Source organism: Diabrotica virgifera, chromosome 2 (assembly GCF_917563875.1).
Source record: "Diabrotica virgifera virgifera chromosome 2, PGI_DIABVI_V3a".
Lineage (NCBI taxonomy): Eukaryota > Metazoa > Arthropoda > Insecta > Coleoptera > Chrysomelidae > Diabrotica > Diabrotica virgifera.
Window position 1 is genome coordinate 145,701,802 of NC_065444.1, and position 20,081 is coordinate 145,721,882.

At 31.5% G+C, this 20,081-nt stretch overlaps 1 protein-coding gene across 5 annotated transcripts in view; it reads right to left on the minus strand.

Moving 5' to 3' along the window:
* LOC126879652 (thioredoxin domain-containing protein 11) overlaps positions 1 to 20,081 on the minus strand; it is a 216,469-nt gene that overhangs the window by 129,570 nt on the left and 66,818 nt on the right. For 3 of the 5 annotated variants that reach the window (XM_050642841.1, XM_050642843.1, XM_050642840.1), the window contains 2 exons: positions 16,652 to 16,852; positions 732 to 819 (listed from right to left, as the gene is read on the minus strand). In XM_050642841.1, the coding sequence (XP_050498798.1) occupies positions 732 to 819; positions 16,652 to 16,852 (289 nt within the window). The remainder of the gene's footprint in view (positions 1 to 731; positions 820 to 16,651; positions 16,853 to 20,081) is intronic. The other 2 variants (XM_050642844.1, XM_050642842.1) reach the window with 1 other exon arrangement.

Below are 20,081 nucleotides of genomic sequence, written 5' to 3' on the forward strand. Positions count from 1 at the left end.
ACCTTCTGCTTATATTTGAACGAAGGATCCCGAGAGGAATATTCGGTGGCACATGTGAAAATGGTATTTGGAGGAGGAGGTACAACTACGAGGTATACCACAGATATAAACGTATATTGTAGTAAAGACGTAGTATCTCTTATAAGAATAGGAACACTAAGGTGGGCAGGACATCTAGCAAGATCACAGCATAACAACTCTCCTTATGTCACAACCTGTGAGAAGTAGAAATAGGGGTAGGCCAAAACTTAGATGGAAGTATGGTGTAATGAGGATGGGAGAAAAATAGGCGCAGCAAACTGGCAACGGTTGGCAATGGATAGGACTGACTGGCGTAATAGACTTGGGAAGGTCGAGGCTCTTTCATAGGGCTGTAGCACCATTGATGATGATGATGACTCTCGATTTTAGATTGCAGGTCGATTTTAAGTGTTTATATATCAAGGAATTTGCTGAAAATATTAGTTAGTTATATAGATTGAGGAGAAGATTGGGAGAAGTTTGCAGTATTTGAGTTTTGCAGTATATGTAAGTACAAATAAGTTCATCATTCATTGGTAGAACCATAGCCAAGGAATTTGGCAGCCAAAGAGATAAGAAGGATTGTTGAGACATTTCACCAAGATTCCGTGTAAACAGAACAAAGGATGGAGTTTTAGTTACAGAGTCTTAATAAAAGAACATTTCTAAATGATTAAATGCGCGCATCATATTGCAATTGTATCACTTACCTGTTCGTCTCAACTTAAGATGAACAGCAAGTATATTTGCTACAATATTTTCTTCACATGTAAAATATTCTTGGCCTATTTCTTGCAGCTAAAATATATAAATTAATTATCAATTAAACGCTCTATAATTACATAAATATTCTAATTAATTAAAATATATTGGCAAATATGAGTTTATTTTGGGTTTTAGTTAATAATAGTTGCCCTAACTATTCCAGTGAGTCCATGATGTATAGCATATGAAAAACGGTCAACACTCGCAATCTTTATTTTAACAATTAACAATCTTAAACAACTATTAAAATAAAGATTGTGAATATTAACCTTTTTTCATATACTATAAATATCTTTCATTTGCCAACCCTTCCCTTCCAATTCTACGATCCCCTAATTTTAAATAAGGATATTACTATATGTCCACAAAACATTATACATGAAGATGACATTTAAACGGTTGGAAAGTTTACATACCTGAGAGTAGAAATATATGCCGACGGATCAGAAGATGGAGAAATACGTAAGAGAATAACGCAGGCAAACAGAGCTTATTTTGCCCTCTCCCATATATTTCGGTCTAAAAAATGTCCACCGAAATACAAAGATGAGAATCTATAAAACCTTAATTCGACCAATAGCATGATATGGCAGTGAAGCATGGGTCCTGAAAGAAACATCCAAAAACAAACTCGACACATTCGAAAGGAAAGTACTGAGGAGAATACTGGGACCTGCGAGGGAAAACGGAATCTTCAGAAGTCAATACAACGAGCTTTATCAACTTTATAAGGAAACACCCATGTCAGACTTCATTAGAATACAAAGATTGCAATGGGCCGGACATGTGATAAGAATGGGAGAGGATAGGCTACCAGAAAGAGCACTGGACGCTAGAATTCAGGGTAAGAGGCCAGTTGGAAAGAAACCCTTTTAGGAGTCCGTGTATGGAGAAGAGCAGCCACAGACAAACAGGGGTGGAGGCAAAAGATAAAGGAGGCCAAGACTCAATCTGGGCTGTAGTGCCGTAGAAGAAGATAATATTATGTGTGGCACAACATTAGACTGAGTTAGATGAAGTCTTCAAGCACCCATGATATTTCTTTACATATTAATCCCATTTTTGTGAACACATTAATTTAAACATACTTACTCTCTTAATATTAAGAGTTATAAACAATCAACGACACACTGAATTGACAATATAGACCAGGAAATATCTGTTTTTAGGTGGATGTGAGAGGTGGCATTCGGATTTTTGCGGATCAAGTTAGGTGATATCTTCGTTAATAATAATTGACTTATGCTCCTTCTCAAATATGCCCGGAACATTAATAAAAAAAATAAAATATTTAAAAATTTCAAAAAACTTCGTTTTTTTCTACTTTCTTTGCTTATAATTTTAAAACGATTCATTCTGGAATAAAGTCGTATAGGAATAAAACAAAGATAATTAAATTTTCTATCAGATACGATTATATAAGATGCTTATAATTTTAAAACGATTCATTCTGGAATAAAGTCGTATAGGAATAAAACAAAGATAATTAAATTTTCTATCAGATACGATTGGTTAAAAATATCTTAATTTATCACCCTTTCTGCAAAATAGCAATAAATATTAAATAAGGGGGCAAAACATGCCTGTCTTTATTCAATGTTTTTCCATCACTTAGGTTACACATGGAACCTTCCTAATTCGCTTAGAAAATTTTTGTAATGTGCTAAAACCGTCCACCAAATTTCATTAAAATTGACTTAATAGATTTTGCATAACAATTTTGCAATCTAAACTTTTTTTAAAAAATTAAAATTTTTTAAAATCTTGCACAAAAAAACTATAACATACAAAGATTTGTCATTTTCTTTTACATATAAAAAAACACTCCACCTATCTAATGCACTTTACAGAAATGAAATCGGATTCTTTAAGCAGCCCCAGCAATGTTTTAAAGTTATAAACAATTTTTTGGCTTATAAACAAATTAGTGCTGTGGCCAGGAGAGGGTGCTACGGACTCCTTTATTTAGATGGACTTACCCAAGTTTTTTTTTATGTATTTTGACCCGTATAACACGAATTTTTTGGGTAACAGTTAATCCGGATGTCGATAAGATTGTTATAAACAAAGAACTTGAGGAATTACATAACCTCGATTTTCCGCAAAATAAAACATTTTTTTGTATTTCTTGGGTAATTCTAAGCTAAAAATGTTCTTACAAGTTTTTTCGTAGGATGCATAGTTTTCGAGATCAACGCGGTGGAACTTTCAAAAAATCGAAAAATTGCAATTTTTGAACGCGAATAACTTTTGAATAAAAAATAAAATAGCAATTCTGCTGACAGCATTTGACAGTTTAAGTCAAATTATACCGGTTTTAATTATTTGCATTGCTTAAAATTAATTTTTTTCTTATTAAACAAAGCTATTTGTTTATAAGCCAATTTTTTTTTATAATTTTAAAACATTGCTGAGGCCCCTTAAATAATCCGATTTTAATTCTGTAAAGTGTATTAGATAGGTAGTTCACCTCTTTATATGTAAAAAAATTAGCCAACTTCTAAACCTTTTTAACTTTTTGTTCAGAAAGATTTTAAAAAATTTGAACTTTTTTCAAAACATTTAGATTGCAAATTTATTATGCAAAATCTATTAGGTCGATTTTAATTAAATTTGGTAGACCGTTTAAGTAAGTTATAAGAATTTTCTAAGCGAATTCCTAAGGTTCTAAGTGCCACCAAAGTGGTTAAGAAACATTGAATACCAACAGGCGTATTTTGTCCCCTTATTTTGTATTTATTGCTATATTGCAGAAAAGGTAATGCCTTAAGACATTTTTGACCAGTCGTATATCATACAAAATTCAATTATCTTTATTTTATTTCTCTACGACTTTGTTCCAAAACGAATCGTTTTAAAGTTATAAGCAAAGAAAGCAGAAAAAAATCGATGTTTTTCGAAATTTTTAAATATTTTAATTTTTTTTATTAATGTTCCGGGCATATTTGAGAAGGAGCATAAGTCAATTATTATTACTGAAGGTGTCACCTAACTTTATCTGCAAAAATCCGAATGCCACCTCGCACATCCAAAAACAGACGTTTTTTCACAGATCCCGCCTGGTCTAATAGTCGGTTATTGGTAATACAAAACTGAGTTGACAATAGTCACAATAGGCAAAGTTACATTGAATTTACAATCGAAACAGAACAGAATCAATCCATAAATTGTTTAATGTAAAAATTATCAGACTTGAAAACAAACATCAGTTCTACGTACTTCATAAACCTACCCATACCGACACAACTATACAAAGTTCATCATCTCATCCTACACAACATAAATTGGCAGCCTACCATAGCACTAAAAGAATTATTGAAAAACAGACATATAGACAGACGAGATTTACGAATTATCATCAATCTGTATTGGAATCAAAAGGCCAATATAAAGTTAGAAGAACAAGAATCCGAGAATATTGATATAAAGAGAGGAGTAAGGGTTGTGTTCTGTCGTCGCCGCTACTGTTTAACCTGTACAGTGAAGCCATATTTCAGGAAGCGATAGCGGAGCTAAGTGATGGAATCTCTATAAACGGAAGAATAGTAAATAACATAAGATTCGCTGATGACACCGTTATAATGGCAGACATCCTGGAATCGCTACAAGAATTGCTAAATATAATTAACCATTATTGCATTCGATACGGACTAAAAATAAACAAGAAAAAAACTAAATTTATGATTGTCTCAAAAACAGAACATGGAAATGAAAGGTTAATGATAGAGCAAACCCAAATAGAAAAAGTGACGACATACAAATATCTGGGAACCGGGGTTGATGACAAAAATGACCAAAGCAAAGAAATTAAAGTCCGAATTGAAACTGCAAGGCAAGCATTTATAAAAATGAAGACACTGCTTACAAACAAAGACCTTCAGTTACCTCTTAGATTGAAGGCTCTAAGATGCTACATATTTTCTATATTGCTATACGGAATGGAAGCTTGGACATTGAAGAGACAACACATAAGAAGAATAGAAGCGTTCGAAATGTGGTGTTACAGAAGAATATTGAAAATTCACTGGGTTCAAAGGATTACCAATGTTGAAGTGCTACGACGTTTAAATAAGGAGTTAGAAATTATGAAGAGTATAAAAACTAGAAAACTCAACTATTTGGGTCACATTACCAGAGGAGAAAAACATGAGTTGCTGAGAATTATTATGCAAAGAAGGATCCAAGGAAGAAAAAGCATAGGAAGAAGACGCATCTCCTGGCTGAGGAACCTTATAGAATGGTTTAACTGTAGTGAATTACAACTGTTCAGAGCAGCAGGCAACAAAGTGACCATAGCCATTATGATTTTCAACCTCAGATAGGAGAGGGAACTTTAAGAAGAAGAACCATAGCATGTTAAATAGATTAACAGAAGTTGCCATGTCAAAAAATGACTTCGAGATAGATTTGAATAACATTAAACAAATAGCAGTAAACAATGGATACAACGAACAAATAATAAACAAAATTTTAAACCAAAAACTGCATAAAAAGGCCTTGAAATTAGTCTTTCCACCACCAGAGAAAAACCCAATACTTTCTGCCCGATGACATATACAAAATATCAACTAAAATAGACAAACACTTAAAAAAAAAGGAATAGCACCAGCTTTCAGGACAAACACCAACTTAAGCAAGTATATTAAGGACACGAGCTAAAAGAAAAACAGTGGTGTATACAAACTTAAATGTGGTAACTGCCCAAAAACTTAAATCGGCTAAACTGGTAGAACAGTGGGGGCCTCTAAAAATCTACCCAATCTTAACAAACACCCGAAATTCGAAATTAAATAAAAGACTTTGTACTTTTACTTTCTATAATCAGCTTTAAATCAAAAGAGTTAACAGTTTGCAAAATATTAAAGGCCGAAAAATAAACAGTATATCGTATATCTCTAAAACGGATAATTATAACACACCGCGTATAATTAAAGTGTTTATACCGTAATCCGGAATTTCAAAAGTGCATTACAGTATCTCTGGAACTTATATTTTACCGGCCGACGCGGAAACATTTCCGATGCTCTTCATTCGGTATCTTGAAAAGTTCTGATTCTGAAATTCTGAATACCAAAATCTATTTTCGCTATCTGGCCGAAATTCTCTTTTCAGCGAAGCATTCCCAAGGTTGAAATCTTCCCAGCGCACATTCGAAGGTTTTTGCTGATTCAACATAAAAATATGATATGTATGTGACGTAATTATTATCAAAACAAACCGATAAGTGGAAGAAGGTTGCTGTGCCCATATTACAAAAATATTCACTACCCAGCGCTTTTAACAATTCTCAATAACTAACGGTTTTGCATACAGGGTGCACACAAAACAAGCAACAATTAATATGATATTTAAAATGGCTCGAACAAGAACCTTCAACAAACGCATCGCAGAACACAAAAGGCTTCCAATAATAGAAAAACAGATCTATGTACGCACTTCACCTTCTAGATCAGCGGTTTGTAACATTCCGTTAACTTCTAATCATCTTTATTGGTATTTTATTTAAATTTTAATAATGTTCTGTTATTAAATTATACTTAAAACAATAGTCTAATGAATATTTCGTCTTTCACTGACGTCATAACAAACCTATAGATTAGCAGACCTGTAAGTTCTTGTACCTGGTTTACTTCCCCTGTCGGTAAACAAATTAACTGTATTGTGACATCTTCGTCGTAGGATGGAAAATATGTTACTTTGGTCGGGGCATTCAAGACAATAAGAAGTCTATCTAGAGTGGCAGATAGCCTATTCAAGGGAAGCGGCGAATATTTCATTCTTATGTTTCAAGTCATATAATGTTTAAAAATTAACGTATCCGAGTTTATTATATATGTGTTTAGTGGGCTGAAGAAACGAGATTGAAGATTCCCGGTAGTTGAGTCGTAGTTATCTGGTAAATATTTTTTTATACGCCATTATAACGCCATATTTTTTTGTCTAATTTGACGTCTTCAAAAACAATTACTATTAAATCTTTCAGTGAGCTTATTAATTAAGGCTAGTATCTTTTAACTATTTCATTGTCTGTAATATCCACTCAGAGGGAAAGTATCTTGTCATAAATATCTTATAAAATTACCTCTCGTAATTTGTGGGGTTATGTTACATCTCATATTATCCAATTCCAATTTTGTATATTATAATCATGAATTTCTGAAACATAGTAAATTCCGTACATCATATCCACCTTAAATTCTGTTCCGATATTTAGTATTTTCATAAATTTTTAAAATACTTATGGCATTATTCCACATCATTTAATAATTATACTATCCTTTATGAAAAGCTATTTCCAAAATTAACATATTCAGCATTTAAATTCTAGACTTACTTGCCTACATATTATCGAGTCAAGGCCATTATATATGCCAATCTTATGACAAGGTCACCAAACAGTAGTGGAAGATTGTTTTTTCTTACTAATGAGGTAGCTTTTTCTGATTCTTCTCTATTCTAAATAAAAAGTTCCTGATTTTTGTTTTTCCTTCTCTGACTTTTCCCTACATTATGAGCAAGGACACACCAGGCGGCGCGCGTCGAATCGACGTCGAGGCAGCGTAAAACACATGGCGCGGTATAACAGCGGCAGCTATGCTACGATGTAAGTATTTGTATTTCGTTGTTGCCAAATTTAGTCGCGTGTTGGCTGCTGTACGATAAGATGTCTGAAAGTTATGGCGATTTGTCTTTTGTAATAAATACAAGTTTATTTTATCTTAGATTAAAGAAAAAAAGAAACGCAGATATTGGATACATCCGATCATAAAGGGATTTTTTACACATTATATTAACGAAATTAATATAATAAAGGCCCAGAGATGTTTTTTAATTTTACAAGAATGTCTAAATAATCTTTTCAGGAGTTATTAGTGAGTATTAAAAAGCCGTGTTCAAGAAATAACACCGTTATCAGGGAAAGTATATCACCTAAGAAAAACTATTTATAACGCTAAGAGGCATTCCATTCTATGGTACGCCACTGAGCAAATACAGGTGTTAAATTGATTAAAAAAATTATTCAAATTAAAGCCAAAGTACGTATCGAGAAAGACGAAAACCAGAATATACAAAACCGTAATAAGAGCAACAGCCACCTACGGATGTGAGACATGGGTGCTAAATAAAACAGAAGAAAAAAAGATATAGAGTTGAGAACGGAACGTGCTAAGAGCTATTTTCAGGGGAAAGAATACATATACAGAAGACGGCTGGCATAGAAGCACCAATCAAGAATTAAGGATGCTTTACAAGGAACCTAGTGTAACAAGATACACAAAGTCATAAAGAATCAGGTGGGCAGGTCATGTAGAGGGGATGGACAAGGGAAGAATGCCAAAGATGGTACTGCACAGAAGACCAGTTGGGACTAGGAGACGAGGTAGACCAAGAAAAAGACGGCAAGAAAGTTTCAGGAAGGTGTAGTATCGATGGAAATTACACACTGGAAAGAGGAGGTGAAAAATAGGATATAGTGGAGAACCATAGTTCAGCAATTTTTACATAGACATCAAATAAAATTATATATAAATTATTAGCATAAACTGTATTCTCTAAAACTGTAAATACAAGGCCTGTAGAGCATAATAAATAAATAAATAAAATAATAAATAATAATAAATAAGGTGTTTTTATTATTTTGTTTGAATATTCATCAATGCACATATCCCAAATAGCTGGTCTCATCTGAATTTCATTAATTATTTTTTCTACATGTGTATTTCTCATCACAAAAACACGATCTGACAACACTCACTACAGAATTCGCTAGAAAACAGCTGAAACGTCTGTGTTGCACCACAATACACGCATTTATGATATGCCGTCGAAGTCATAAAACCGATTGGCGGTGGATGGATTCCAGGATATGTCGCCAGAAAGTCGCTGAATCGAAAATTTTAAGAGCGTCTGGTGTGTGTTACTGCATCAAAGTATAGTAAGGGATGCGTCGCTATCGACATCTCAGCGGGGGTTCAGTCGACGTACGCCGCCCCGTCTGTGTTACCTCTATTACAATGAAGTAAAACCGGGATTCTATTTTTTTAGCCACTTGGGAAAAATCTTATAAGTACCCATACCATCTGAGAGGGATCGCGTTCCGACCAAGTCACCTAGGGGACAAGCTCTAAAAAACCATGTAATTTTTTTTTAATTCATCATCCTGCATCTTCGAGAATTGCCGTGTCACTGGTAGCTGTGTAGCACCATTCTGTGCTTATATTATATTGCCTATTATATGTGCTTATATTTAACAGTGTAATAGTTATCTACATATACCAGTATACATATACACTTATTTTTTTATAATATCCAGAACATTTAATTAATTAACCTACACATAATTCAATAGCGCTCCCACACCTGTATGTCTCTTTGTAAAAGAGGATAATTTGGGCCCAAATAACTTTTTCCCATACAGTAGTTTTTTATTATTGTTATTAGGCTTGTTTCCCATTTTTTTCATATAACTATATATTTTATAATATTAGCTTGTTTCACTTAATTTAAATTTAAAGGTTGCTTCATTTATTTGCTTAACCTAAATTCATTAGTATTACTTTTAGACTTGTTCTCATTTAAATTAAAAATAAAATCATTTCAATTCATTTACAATTAAATCATTTAACTTGCTTCATCATTTTCAATTTTTATTAAATTTTTTGTAATTATTATTTAACTTTAACTTACTAATTATTGTCTTTTCACATTAAATTCGAATAAATCCCTAGTACCTAGCCCCTCAGGAGGGTGCTAGTTTTACTTGTTGATATTATTAAGAACCACGAGTCAGGAAAAGGATCTTTTGCATCCAGTACTTCGTTGGTTCACTTAGGAGCTTGTTGCCCGTCAACTCATTAAGAGTTATATATATTTATTATTTATATTATTGAGGTATTTTTACTATTCATTTTTCTATAGGATTTAACGTTGCTGTACGTATTGCAATCGTACAATTATTTGGTGAAGGTTGTTATTTAACCTAGATGTAAGTTGGGGGTACGCTCCATATAAGAGCTACTCCAGTACTAATGTAACCATAGTTTATATTTATATTCAGTTAGGTAATTACTTCGAATTGTCATTTTAGAGTCACATAGTTTCACTTGTAACTCAGAGGTTGTCAATAATCTAGGTAGTTATATTTAATAAATATTTGTTTTGTATATCAATTTTTTCCCCTCATTTTTGAATTTATTGATTTAATATATTGAATCTTTTACAGCAGTGTAAGATACCTGGAAGCTTGGTCCATCCCAACTTCTGGCGCCCGCAACTTAGTCTATTTTATTTATTTCCTATATTTGTCTATTTTTATTATATTATTGTATTTATTCTATCTATTTTCTAAGCATCTATTTGTATCTTCATATTTCCCTTTCTAGTCATCATCTCTTTCTATTCTGATCTACTGTCTTCGACAGGCTTATTATTATATTTATTCTATCTATTTTCTAAGCATCTATTTGTATCTTCATATTTCCCTTTCTAGTCATCATCTCTATCTATTCTGATCTACTGTCTTCGACAGGCATGAAAATTGGCCGTATCCATCCTTAAGTGTCAAGTTGTCGTTCACTTGCATATCTAGCTAGCCTAACTCCATTCAGTGCGCATCTGTCTATTCATCTATATATTATTTGTTCATTACTCATTTCATCTTATCATTTTCTTTCCCCATACAAATACTACTGCAAAGTAGTAAATTTGTTACAGGTTCTCAACCTGTTTGAGTCATGTACCACCTACAGATCTTTTACTATTTTTGGTACCACCTATATGTTTAGATTGTATTGTCAAGACTTACTAAGTACTACTATTTTAATTTTTTTTGTGTTTTGTGTACCACCGTTAATAATGATATGTACACTTCGCGTCATATAAAACTGGTACACTTTTTTTCCCAATGTAAACCTGTGTTCAGACTGACAATTATTATTCGTGAATCACTTCGTTGTTGCCATCACAGACAACGGAATTGCACTAAATCCAAATACAAAAAAATAACGTTTAAAATGTATATTTAGAATTGTAATACATATATTTAAATTCCAAACTTGTTCACTGTAAAAGTTAATTTAATTTGAAATTAATACAAAATGATTGTATTAATTTCAAATTAAATTTTTAATTTTTACAGTGTGTTTTATTTATTCTACACAACTTAATGCAGTTTTGTCCTACAATTTACGAGAAACCAATCACACCTCTCGATTTGACATTAAACATAATAATTTAAAGTCATGTCAAGATTTATTATCTATCATTATTTTTGAATTGAAATATTTTCATAAATTATAATAAAACACGAATCAATGTATGAATACCTAATTGAGATGACGGAAAATTACAATTGTTTTAGTTTTTAGTATATTAAAAAATGAGGTATGTCGCACAGCCCCGTTTTTACCTAGTTTGATATAATATTTTCGTTGAACTGGCAACGTTGCCCTAGAAATTAGAATGACACTTGTGACAAGATCAACTTACACAACTTGAAAAACACGATTTTCGGTTATAAGAGTTGTACCAGTTTTTTTTGACGCGAAGTGTACCACCAGTGGTACATGTACCAAAGATTGAGAACCGACCATAATCCTTCTTTTAATGAGCAATTTCAAATTATCCATATTCAAAATAAAGACCTTCAGCTATCCTTATTGTAATCTATGGAAATTAATAAATGAAAAAATACAGTTATAATCCAGAATGACCAATGACCAACTTAAGGCAAACAACTGTCCCCTCCTCAACTTATTCACTTAAAGACTATAAGTGTAGACCCAAAGTAAAAACATATCACTTGAGAACGGCACTGCCGAAATTTGTGTAGTGACAATAACTTATAAATTGTGTAACTCAAGAAATTGGTATCGAATCAATATACACTCCGCCAAAAAAGTATCGCATCACCTTAAAAATGGGACATTTTTGAAGTCTCGACTTTTCTAATAGTCCAGAGAAATAAGAATTTTCTCGTGACATCCCCCTCCAGGCCGAAACCAAATTTTTTTAGTAGTATGGACATCTATAATAATCACCTATATGTTTCCTGCAAAAGATTTTGATGATATACATAGTTATAAACAAATGAAGATCAAAAAACAGTAAATTTTCGCTTTTTTCGTCTATTAGTAAAAAGTGAAGCATTCTAAACAAATTTGGGAATAATAAACTCATAAATCATATAAAAAACTTCAATATGGCGTTCGCTGAATATGTCTCTCCTAATTTGTTGCTTAGAAAATTGCAAAATAAGTAACAAATTTTGAGATTTTATAAATGTTCATAACTTATGTAAAAATTAAGTTAGAAAATTCTTATTATACGGAATGCTGAAACTTCTTGTGTTTAAATTATATTTCAAATTTTAAAGCAATTGGTCAAATAGTTTAAAAGTTATTTAATTTGTTTATCCCAAATTCATTTTTTTTGCAACACTATAAGTCAGAAAATTATGAGGTTACAGTAATACTTCGGACAGTTTATGAAAGAAGAACATTCATACTATTAACTTCATTAAAAGAAATGACAAACAGTAATTTTAAACAGTGTAAAATTATTTTGCAAAAACATGTCGATTTTTTGCTTACTTATAAACAATTAGAATAACTTTTTAACCATTACCCGTAGAAAAATTATTTTTTCAAATTTAGAAAGACTGAATTTTTATACACATTTAGAAAGAAAAACAATTTTCCTAGGACAATTAGGGTCGAAGTTAGCCCCCCGTTTTTTAATTCACATGTTCTTGCAAAATAATTTCGCAATATTTAGAATTATTTTTTGTCATTTTTTGAAGTTATACTTCTTTAGGCACGAGGGTAAATTTTTATTTTTACTGGGCGCATACGCACACTGACAGTATGGTATGATTGGGTGTTAAAATCATCTGTCAATAATTGTTCAAATGGAGGTTCTGGATAAACAAAATGTTGAGTATATTAGTTTTTATTGTTGTGACGACAGAGACAAAAAGCAAAGTTTATAATTATTGTAGTGACTTTTTAAATAGTTTTTAAAAGCAACAGGTACGTACCTTATTTTAAATGTTTCAGTATTGTAATAAAAAATTACAAATTAGGTAAATACCTATTTGGAAAATGTACCTACCTAGCTAGTAGGTACTTAATGCTTTGATCTACATAATTTGATTACCAACAAAAATCTCCATCTAATATATTGCTTTTTTAGTCTATATTTTGTCGTATTTTAATTCCACAAGAATCAAACTTATTTGATTAAACTAACAGAATAAGCAACAAACTGTCAAATTTTTTTTAAAACGTTTAGTTGCTAGGTATATCTTCCCACGTCATTCACAATGTCTCGGTAGTTAAATTCTGCGTGGGGTGAGTTCAAAATAATCTAAACGTAGAAGACGCAGGTTCAATTCCCAATGGAAATTTTAATTTTTTTTATTTTTTTATACATTTTATGATTGTAAGTATATTTATTATATATATATATTTTTTAAGAAAATACGTATTTAGTTAAAATTTTCTCAACAATTGTTCAGAAATAATTTCTTTGGTTTCATTTTTCAATGTGTGTGTGTGCGTGTGTTTTATTCTTTTATTTTTTTTTTAATTTTTCGTATTGTTTTAATAAATTTTTTTGGAAAGTAGTAAGTATTAAAATTAGTTTAATAATTAGTTTAATAATAGAAGTATAACTTCTTACGTGCGTACAAAGTACACACACACACACATTCTTTTTTTTTTAATTAAATTACTAGTGTAAGTCTTCTTCTTTCATAAACTATCCAAAGTATTATTGTAACTTCATCATTTTCTGACTTATAGTGTAGCAAAAAAAATAATTTGGGATAAACAAATTAAATAACTTTTAAAGTATTTGGCCAGTTGCTTTGAAATTTAGGGTATGATTTAAGCACCAGAAGTCTCAGCATTCCGTTTAATAAGAAGGTTCTAAGTTAATTTTTACATAAGTTATGAATATTTATAAAATTTCAAAATTTATGATTTATTTTTCAATTTTCTAAGCAACCAATAAGGATAGACATATTCAGCGAACGTCATATTGAAGTTTTTTATACGATTTATGAATTTCTTACTTTCAAATTTGTTTAAAATGCTTAACTTTTTGGTAACAGACGAAAAGAGCGAAAATTTACCGTTTATTGATCTTCATTTGTTTATAACTATGTATATCATCAAATTCGGCTGCAGGAAACATATAGGTTATTATTATAGATGTCCATACTACTCAAAAAAATTGGTTTCTGCCTGGAGCTGGTTGTGTCACCAACAGCATATTTTTTTTGCCTTATTTCTCTGAACTATAAACATGTAGTCCAATTTTAGTGATTTTTTTAGTATGTCATAGCTTTATTCTTCAAGAATATCGCTGTAATAATATTGTTGCTAAAAAGGTAAGTGTCATTGTATACCGGGTGTACCAATGATAGTTTGTTTTTTCCTCAAAGTTTGGAACACCCTGTGGAATATTCTAGCCTATATAAAATATTAAAATTAAAACTAAACTGTAGCCTAAGGCTTTCTTAACATTTTGCTTTTTGATTCATTCGCTTATGTTGCGTAATAAAAAAGTTATGTACTTTAACAACTAGTAACGTTCTTTATCAATACAGAGTGTTTCTAAATAAGTGCGACAAACTTTAAGGGGTAATTCTGCATGAAAAATAATGACCGTTTGATTTATCAACATATATCCGCAAATGCTTCGTTTCCGAGATACAGGACGTTGAATTTTTTCTTACAAGGGGCCGTCCATTAATCACGTGAGGCTCGAAAGGGGGGGAGGGGGGTCTATAAAAAATCACGAAATGTCTCAATCCACGTGATATACGTGGTCTTAAACCTTAAAATGTATCACCAAGGGGGAGGGGGGGGTTAAAAAATGCTAAAAAAAACCTCACGTGATTAATGGACGTCCCCCAAACTGACGATTTATTTACTGCTCTAAAACCGGTTGAGATATGCAAATGAAATTTAGTAAGTTTTAGTAAGTCTTAAAACCTACCAAATTTCATTTCCATATCTGAACCGGTTTTAGAGCAGTAAATAAATCATCAGTTTGTAAGAAAAAATTCAACATCCCGTATCTCGGAAACGAAGCATTTGCAGACATATCGCACCCTCAGTGCAAGACTGTAGTAAGTCAAAATAAGTAAGTTTCGAGATAAAGACGATATTCAAGTATATTCAAATGGGAAATAAGCCACAATTTTACCTAAAAATGATTTTATTAACGTTTCGACGCCCAAGTCGGGTGTCGTTGTCATTAATAAAATCATTTTTAGGTAAAATTGTGGCTTATTTCCCATTTGAATATACTTGATTATAAAAATGCCACAAGAAAATAGCTTCAGAACAACATAAAGACGATATTGTTTATTTTCGTGCTAATATCGGTGAACTAAGACACAAGTTTTAAGAAAAATTAACATTTAATTATAATTTTGCATGCTTTTTAGCCTATATTACATTAACCAAAAATAGAAATTTAAATAAAATAATAATAATGCTAAAACAATTAGGAATTTAAAAGTTACAACACTTTTGCACGGAGAAAATTTTTAATCACTACACATTTAGTATTAGAATTTCAAAGTTACAACACTTTTGCATCAAAATTGTAAAAAGTGTAGACATATTTACTATTAAATTATTTGTTGTCCTCTTCTCGTACATCATCTTGTGCCAAAATATTTTTATAAAAACTATGGTGGGCTTCTGGTATCATACCCGAATGGCATAAGTATACCAAATCTTTCTTTTTGGTCATTTGAATTTTTGGCTGTTCTTTGGCAAGTTTTCTGAGAATAGATATTTTTGACCTGTCGGTATTGTTAATACACAAGTTTTAAGATAACTGTTTTTCCTTTCGTGAGAAAAAATACTTTTTGGTCGTAAATAATTAGTCTTAATTTATGTGTTTTTAATTCAATATAACAAATAAATGGTCAAACGACATCACACACATCTTATGGAAAATATAATGTCACACAAAGGACATAAAATTTAAATGAATAGATTGGTCTCGTAAATCTTTGTTTATTGTCTCGGCCGTTAATGGATTACGTAGACACGCTGAATATTAAAATTAAACACCACAGATATAGATATTAAAATAACAAATATCTTACTTTTTTCGTGCCTTTCATTACTTGTTATCCAAGCCATTGCAATGTTCCATGCAAAAAGGCAAAATAGTTAAACTGTTGTTGTAATATTTAGCCGGTTAAGCATTTGAAAGTTACTAAAGTTTTACATGGGATATATACGCATGTTTACAATCGAATTCCATGATTACTTCAGTTTCATAAAATTTTTGAGTTACTGCAGTCTTGCACTGAGGGTGCGATATGTTTTTAAGTCAAGCGGTCATTATTTTTCATATAGAACATAAGGGGTCATTACCCCTTAAAGTTTGTCGCATTTATTTAGAAACACCCTGTATTGGTGAAGAACGTTACTAGTTGTTAAAGTACCTAACTTTTTTAGTACGCAACATAAGCGAATGAATCAAAAAGCAAAATGTTAAGAAAACCTTAGACTACAGTTTAGTTTTAATTTCAATATTTTATATACGCTAGAATATTCCACAGGGTGTTCCGAACTTTGAGGGAAAAACACACTATCATGTTACACCCGGTATACAATGACACTTACCTGTTTAGCAACAATATTCTTACAGCGATATTATTGAAGAATAAAGCTATGACATACTAAAAAAATCACTAAAATCGGACGACATGTTTAGAAAATACCTTCAAAAATGTCCCATTTTTAAGGTGATGCGATAATTTTGACGCTTAGTGTATTTGTAAATAAACGAATATTTGACATTAATGGAATTGAGTATTTTACTTAAAACTTACCATATTATAATAATCAATGTTGTTATGCAGCGGATTTCTTGGAGTAAACAGAATAAGAACAGATCCGTTTTGCATACTATTCGATAAGGTAGTACTTTTAGATCCACTAGGCAAGGCCCATGACGTGATTTGATGGACGTTTTTAAACAACCATTTCAAAATCTCTTCAGATGTCCATGGTAATTCGTGAGAAGGAAACATCTAAAGATAGAGATGGTCTGTATTAAAACAGTGTCAAAAATATTGTGTATTAAGCTGATAAAAACAAAGCTAAGCTGGACATATGTTTTTTTTTAATTTGTGAAGAAATCCAAATTCCAAATATGAAAATATAGTTTTTCTGCATGTAATGATTAACAAGTTACTAATTGTTTATAAGCAAGATGTCGACGTTTTTTCAAAATTATTTTGCAATATTTAAAATTGTTTTCCTTAAGTTCTTTTAATAATATTGATAGAATAAACCATCTTTCATAACCTACCAGTAGAATAACTGTAACTTTTTTATTTTCTGACTTATGTTGTTGCAAAAAAATTTAATTTGGGATAACTAAACAAAGTAACTTTTAAACTATTTGACATATCGCTTTGAAATTTTGAGCATATTTTAAGCACAAGACCCAACACTCTATGTAATATGAAGGTTCAAGTTCATTTTTAAGAAAGTTATTAATATATTTATTAAAAACAAAAATTTCTGATTTATTTTGCAATTTTCTAAGCAACAAATAAGGATATAAACTTAAAAATACCATTTTGAAGGTTTTATGCGACATAAGTTTCCTACTCCCAAAGGACCCCGCATAAACCTTATGAGAAATGACTCTCTGTCAAATGCTCTGAAACTTTGGGTTCTGGTAGTCCTTGATGTGTAGAACAAAAGACTCAATAGGCGCATAGCTCCAAAAATTCATAGTTTTAAGATATAAGCCTCTGAAGTTATAGGTACAGTGAGGACGTTTGAGTTGGAATAAATTCATTTCCTCGGGAATGGGCGACTCTGGAGATAAATTACAAATCAGGTCGATTTTTATTTTTAAATCAGAATTTTTTGGCATATATATCATACTAGTGACGTCATCCATCTGGGCGTGATGGCGCAATCGATGATTTTTTTAAATAAGAATAGGGGTCGTGTGATAGCTCATTTGAAACGTTATTCAATTCTATATTCAATAATATAAACATTAACATAATCATTTATGCCGAGTGCCCAAATTTTTTTTGAATTAAATTAATTGAGCCAAAAAGAAGAATGTATATAATTTATTTAATTCGAAATACATTTTACTGTTGTCCGAAAACAAGTAAAAAATGTTAATATTGTTTTTCGCTTAAATTCAATAATAAAGCTGCCACCCACCTGCCTCTTAGCAATTTGGACATTTAATTTAAGCGAAAAGCAATGTTTATTTTTCAAATCAACATTTTTTCTGTTTTCTGACAGCAGTAAAATGTATTTCAAATTAAATAAATTATATACATTCTTCTTTTTGTCTCAATTAATTTAATTAAAAAAAATTTTGGGCACCCTGTATAAATAAATATGTTAATGTTTATATTAGTGAATAGAGAATTAAATACCCTTTCAAATGAGCTATCACACGACCCCTTTCGTTTAAATTCAATGTTCAAACTGCTAAGAGGCAGGTGGGTGGCAGCTTTAATATTGAATTTAAGCGAAAAACAATATTTATATATCAAATAAACATTTTTCCTGGTTTCTGACAACAGTAAAATGTATTTCGAATTAAATAAATTATATAGATTCTTCTTTTTGTCTCAATTAATTTAATTCAAAAATTTTTTTGGGCACCCTGTATAAATAATATTGTTAATTTTTATATTATTCAATAGAGAATTTAATAGCCTTTCAAATGAGCTATCACACGACCCCTATTCTGACGTCACTAGTATGATGTACATATATGCCAAAAAATATAATTTTAAAATAAAAATCGACCTGATTTGCAATTTATCTCCAGAGTCGCCCATTCTCGATAAAATGAATTTATTCCAACTCAAACGTCGTCACTGCACATATAACCTTAGAGGCTGATATCTTAAAACCATGATTTTTTGGAGCTATGCGCCCAATGAGTCTTTTGTTCTACACATCATGGACTACCAGAACCCAAAGTTTAAGGCATTTGACAGAGCCATTTCCCATAAGGTTTCTGCGGGGTCCTTTGTTTTAAACGATTCACTTTTTGCTGATAGACGAAAAACGCGAAAATTTACTATTTTATGAGCTTAATTTTTTAATACATAACTAAGAAGTCCAAAAAATCCACTAAGGGAAACATATAAACAGATTCTTCTTATAGAGGTCCATACTACTTAAAACAACTACTGTCGTTTGCCTGGCTGGGTCAGTGTTACAAACAGAATCATTGTAACACTTGCAGTGTTACTACTGAAGTGCTACAATCCAGGGGTATAAGCTTTTATCCAGGGAAATAAGCCTGGATTATTATATGAACACGTCGCGTCGGTCAGATTAGTCAAGGGGTCTGAGGCGCTCGATCGACAAGTCTAGAGCAGGGGTCACTAATTATGTTCCCTGAGGGTCCGTGTGGCAAACCTATGACACTTGCGGAGTCCGGATTGAATCCTACCTGTGTCTGGTTGTTCTGATTCGGTTTATTTGCGGATTCTTGTTAAAAAATATCCCCTTTTTTGTTTTAACAACTTTTTTGACAAATTCAAAACATCACCTTTTTGCCCTCGAAGATATGTTTTTATAATTTTTGGGGTCATCTTAAATAAAAAAGATCTTCTGTCATTTTTCTCAAAAGTTGATAGATTTCGAGTTTTAAGCGATTTAAAATCTGAAAAATGCAAAAATAATCGTTTTCGAAGCTTGAAAACTCATGCGTAAATTAGTCCATGTGGTGAGACCGCTCCCGCCTGAAAAACATTTCTAATTCGGTTTTTCTGCGGATTCATATTCAAAAATGTACCCTTTAAACAAATCTGAAGGGTGCCGGACGGAATTTTTGGGCAGAAATTGTTTAAACAATTTTTTTAAACAAATACATAAGATCACCTTTTATTGCTCCAAAAAATATATTTTTAGGTTTTTTTTGTCATTCTAAACAAGAAAGGTATCTTGTGATTTTTCTCAAAAATTGACAGTTTTTGAGTTATAGGCGATTTAAAATCTAAAAAATGAGAAAATACGCATTTTCGAGGCTTAAAAACTCATATTTAAATTAGTATTTTTAAGGATGCCAATAACTTGGATTAAAGTTTAAACATTCCTTTTCAAGATTCCGAAGAGTGATCGGGTCTAACTTCAATTTAGACCTTAGTTTTTTAATTGTTAATTATGCGTGTCCATCCGGTTATTTTGCCGATGCGGCGCGCACTATTTTCAAAAATCTCCTATTTTCCACCGAAAAATATTTTTTTCTAAATTCTTTGGGAC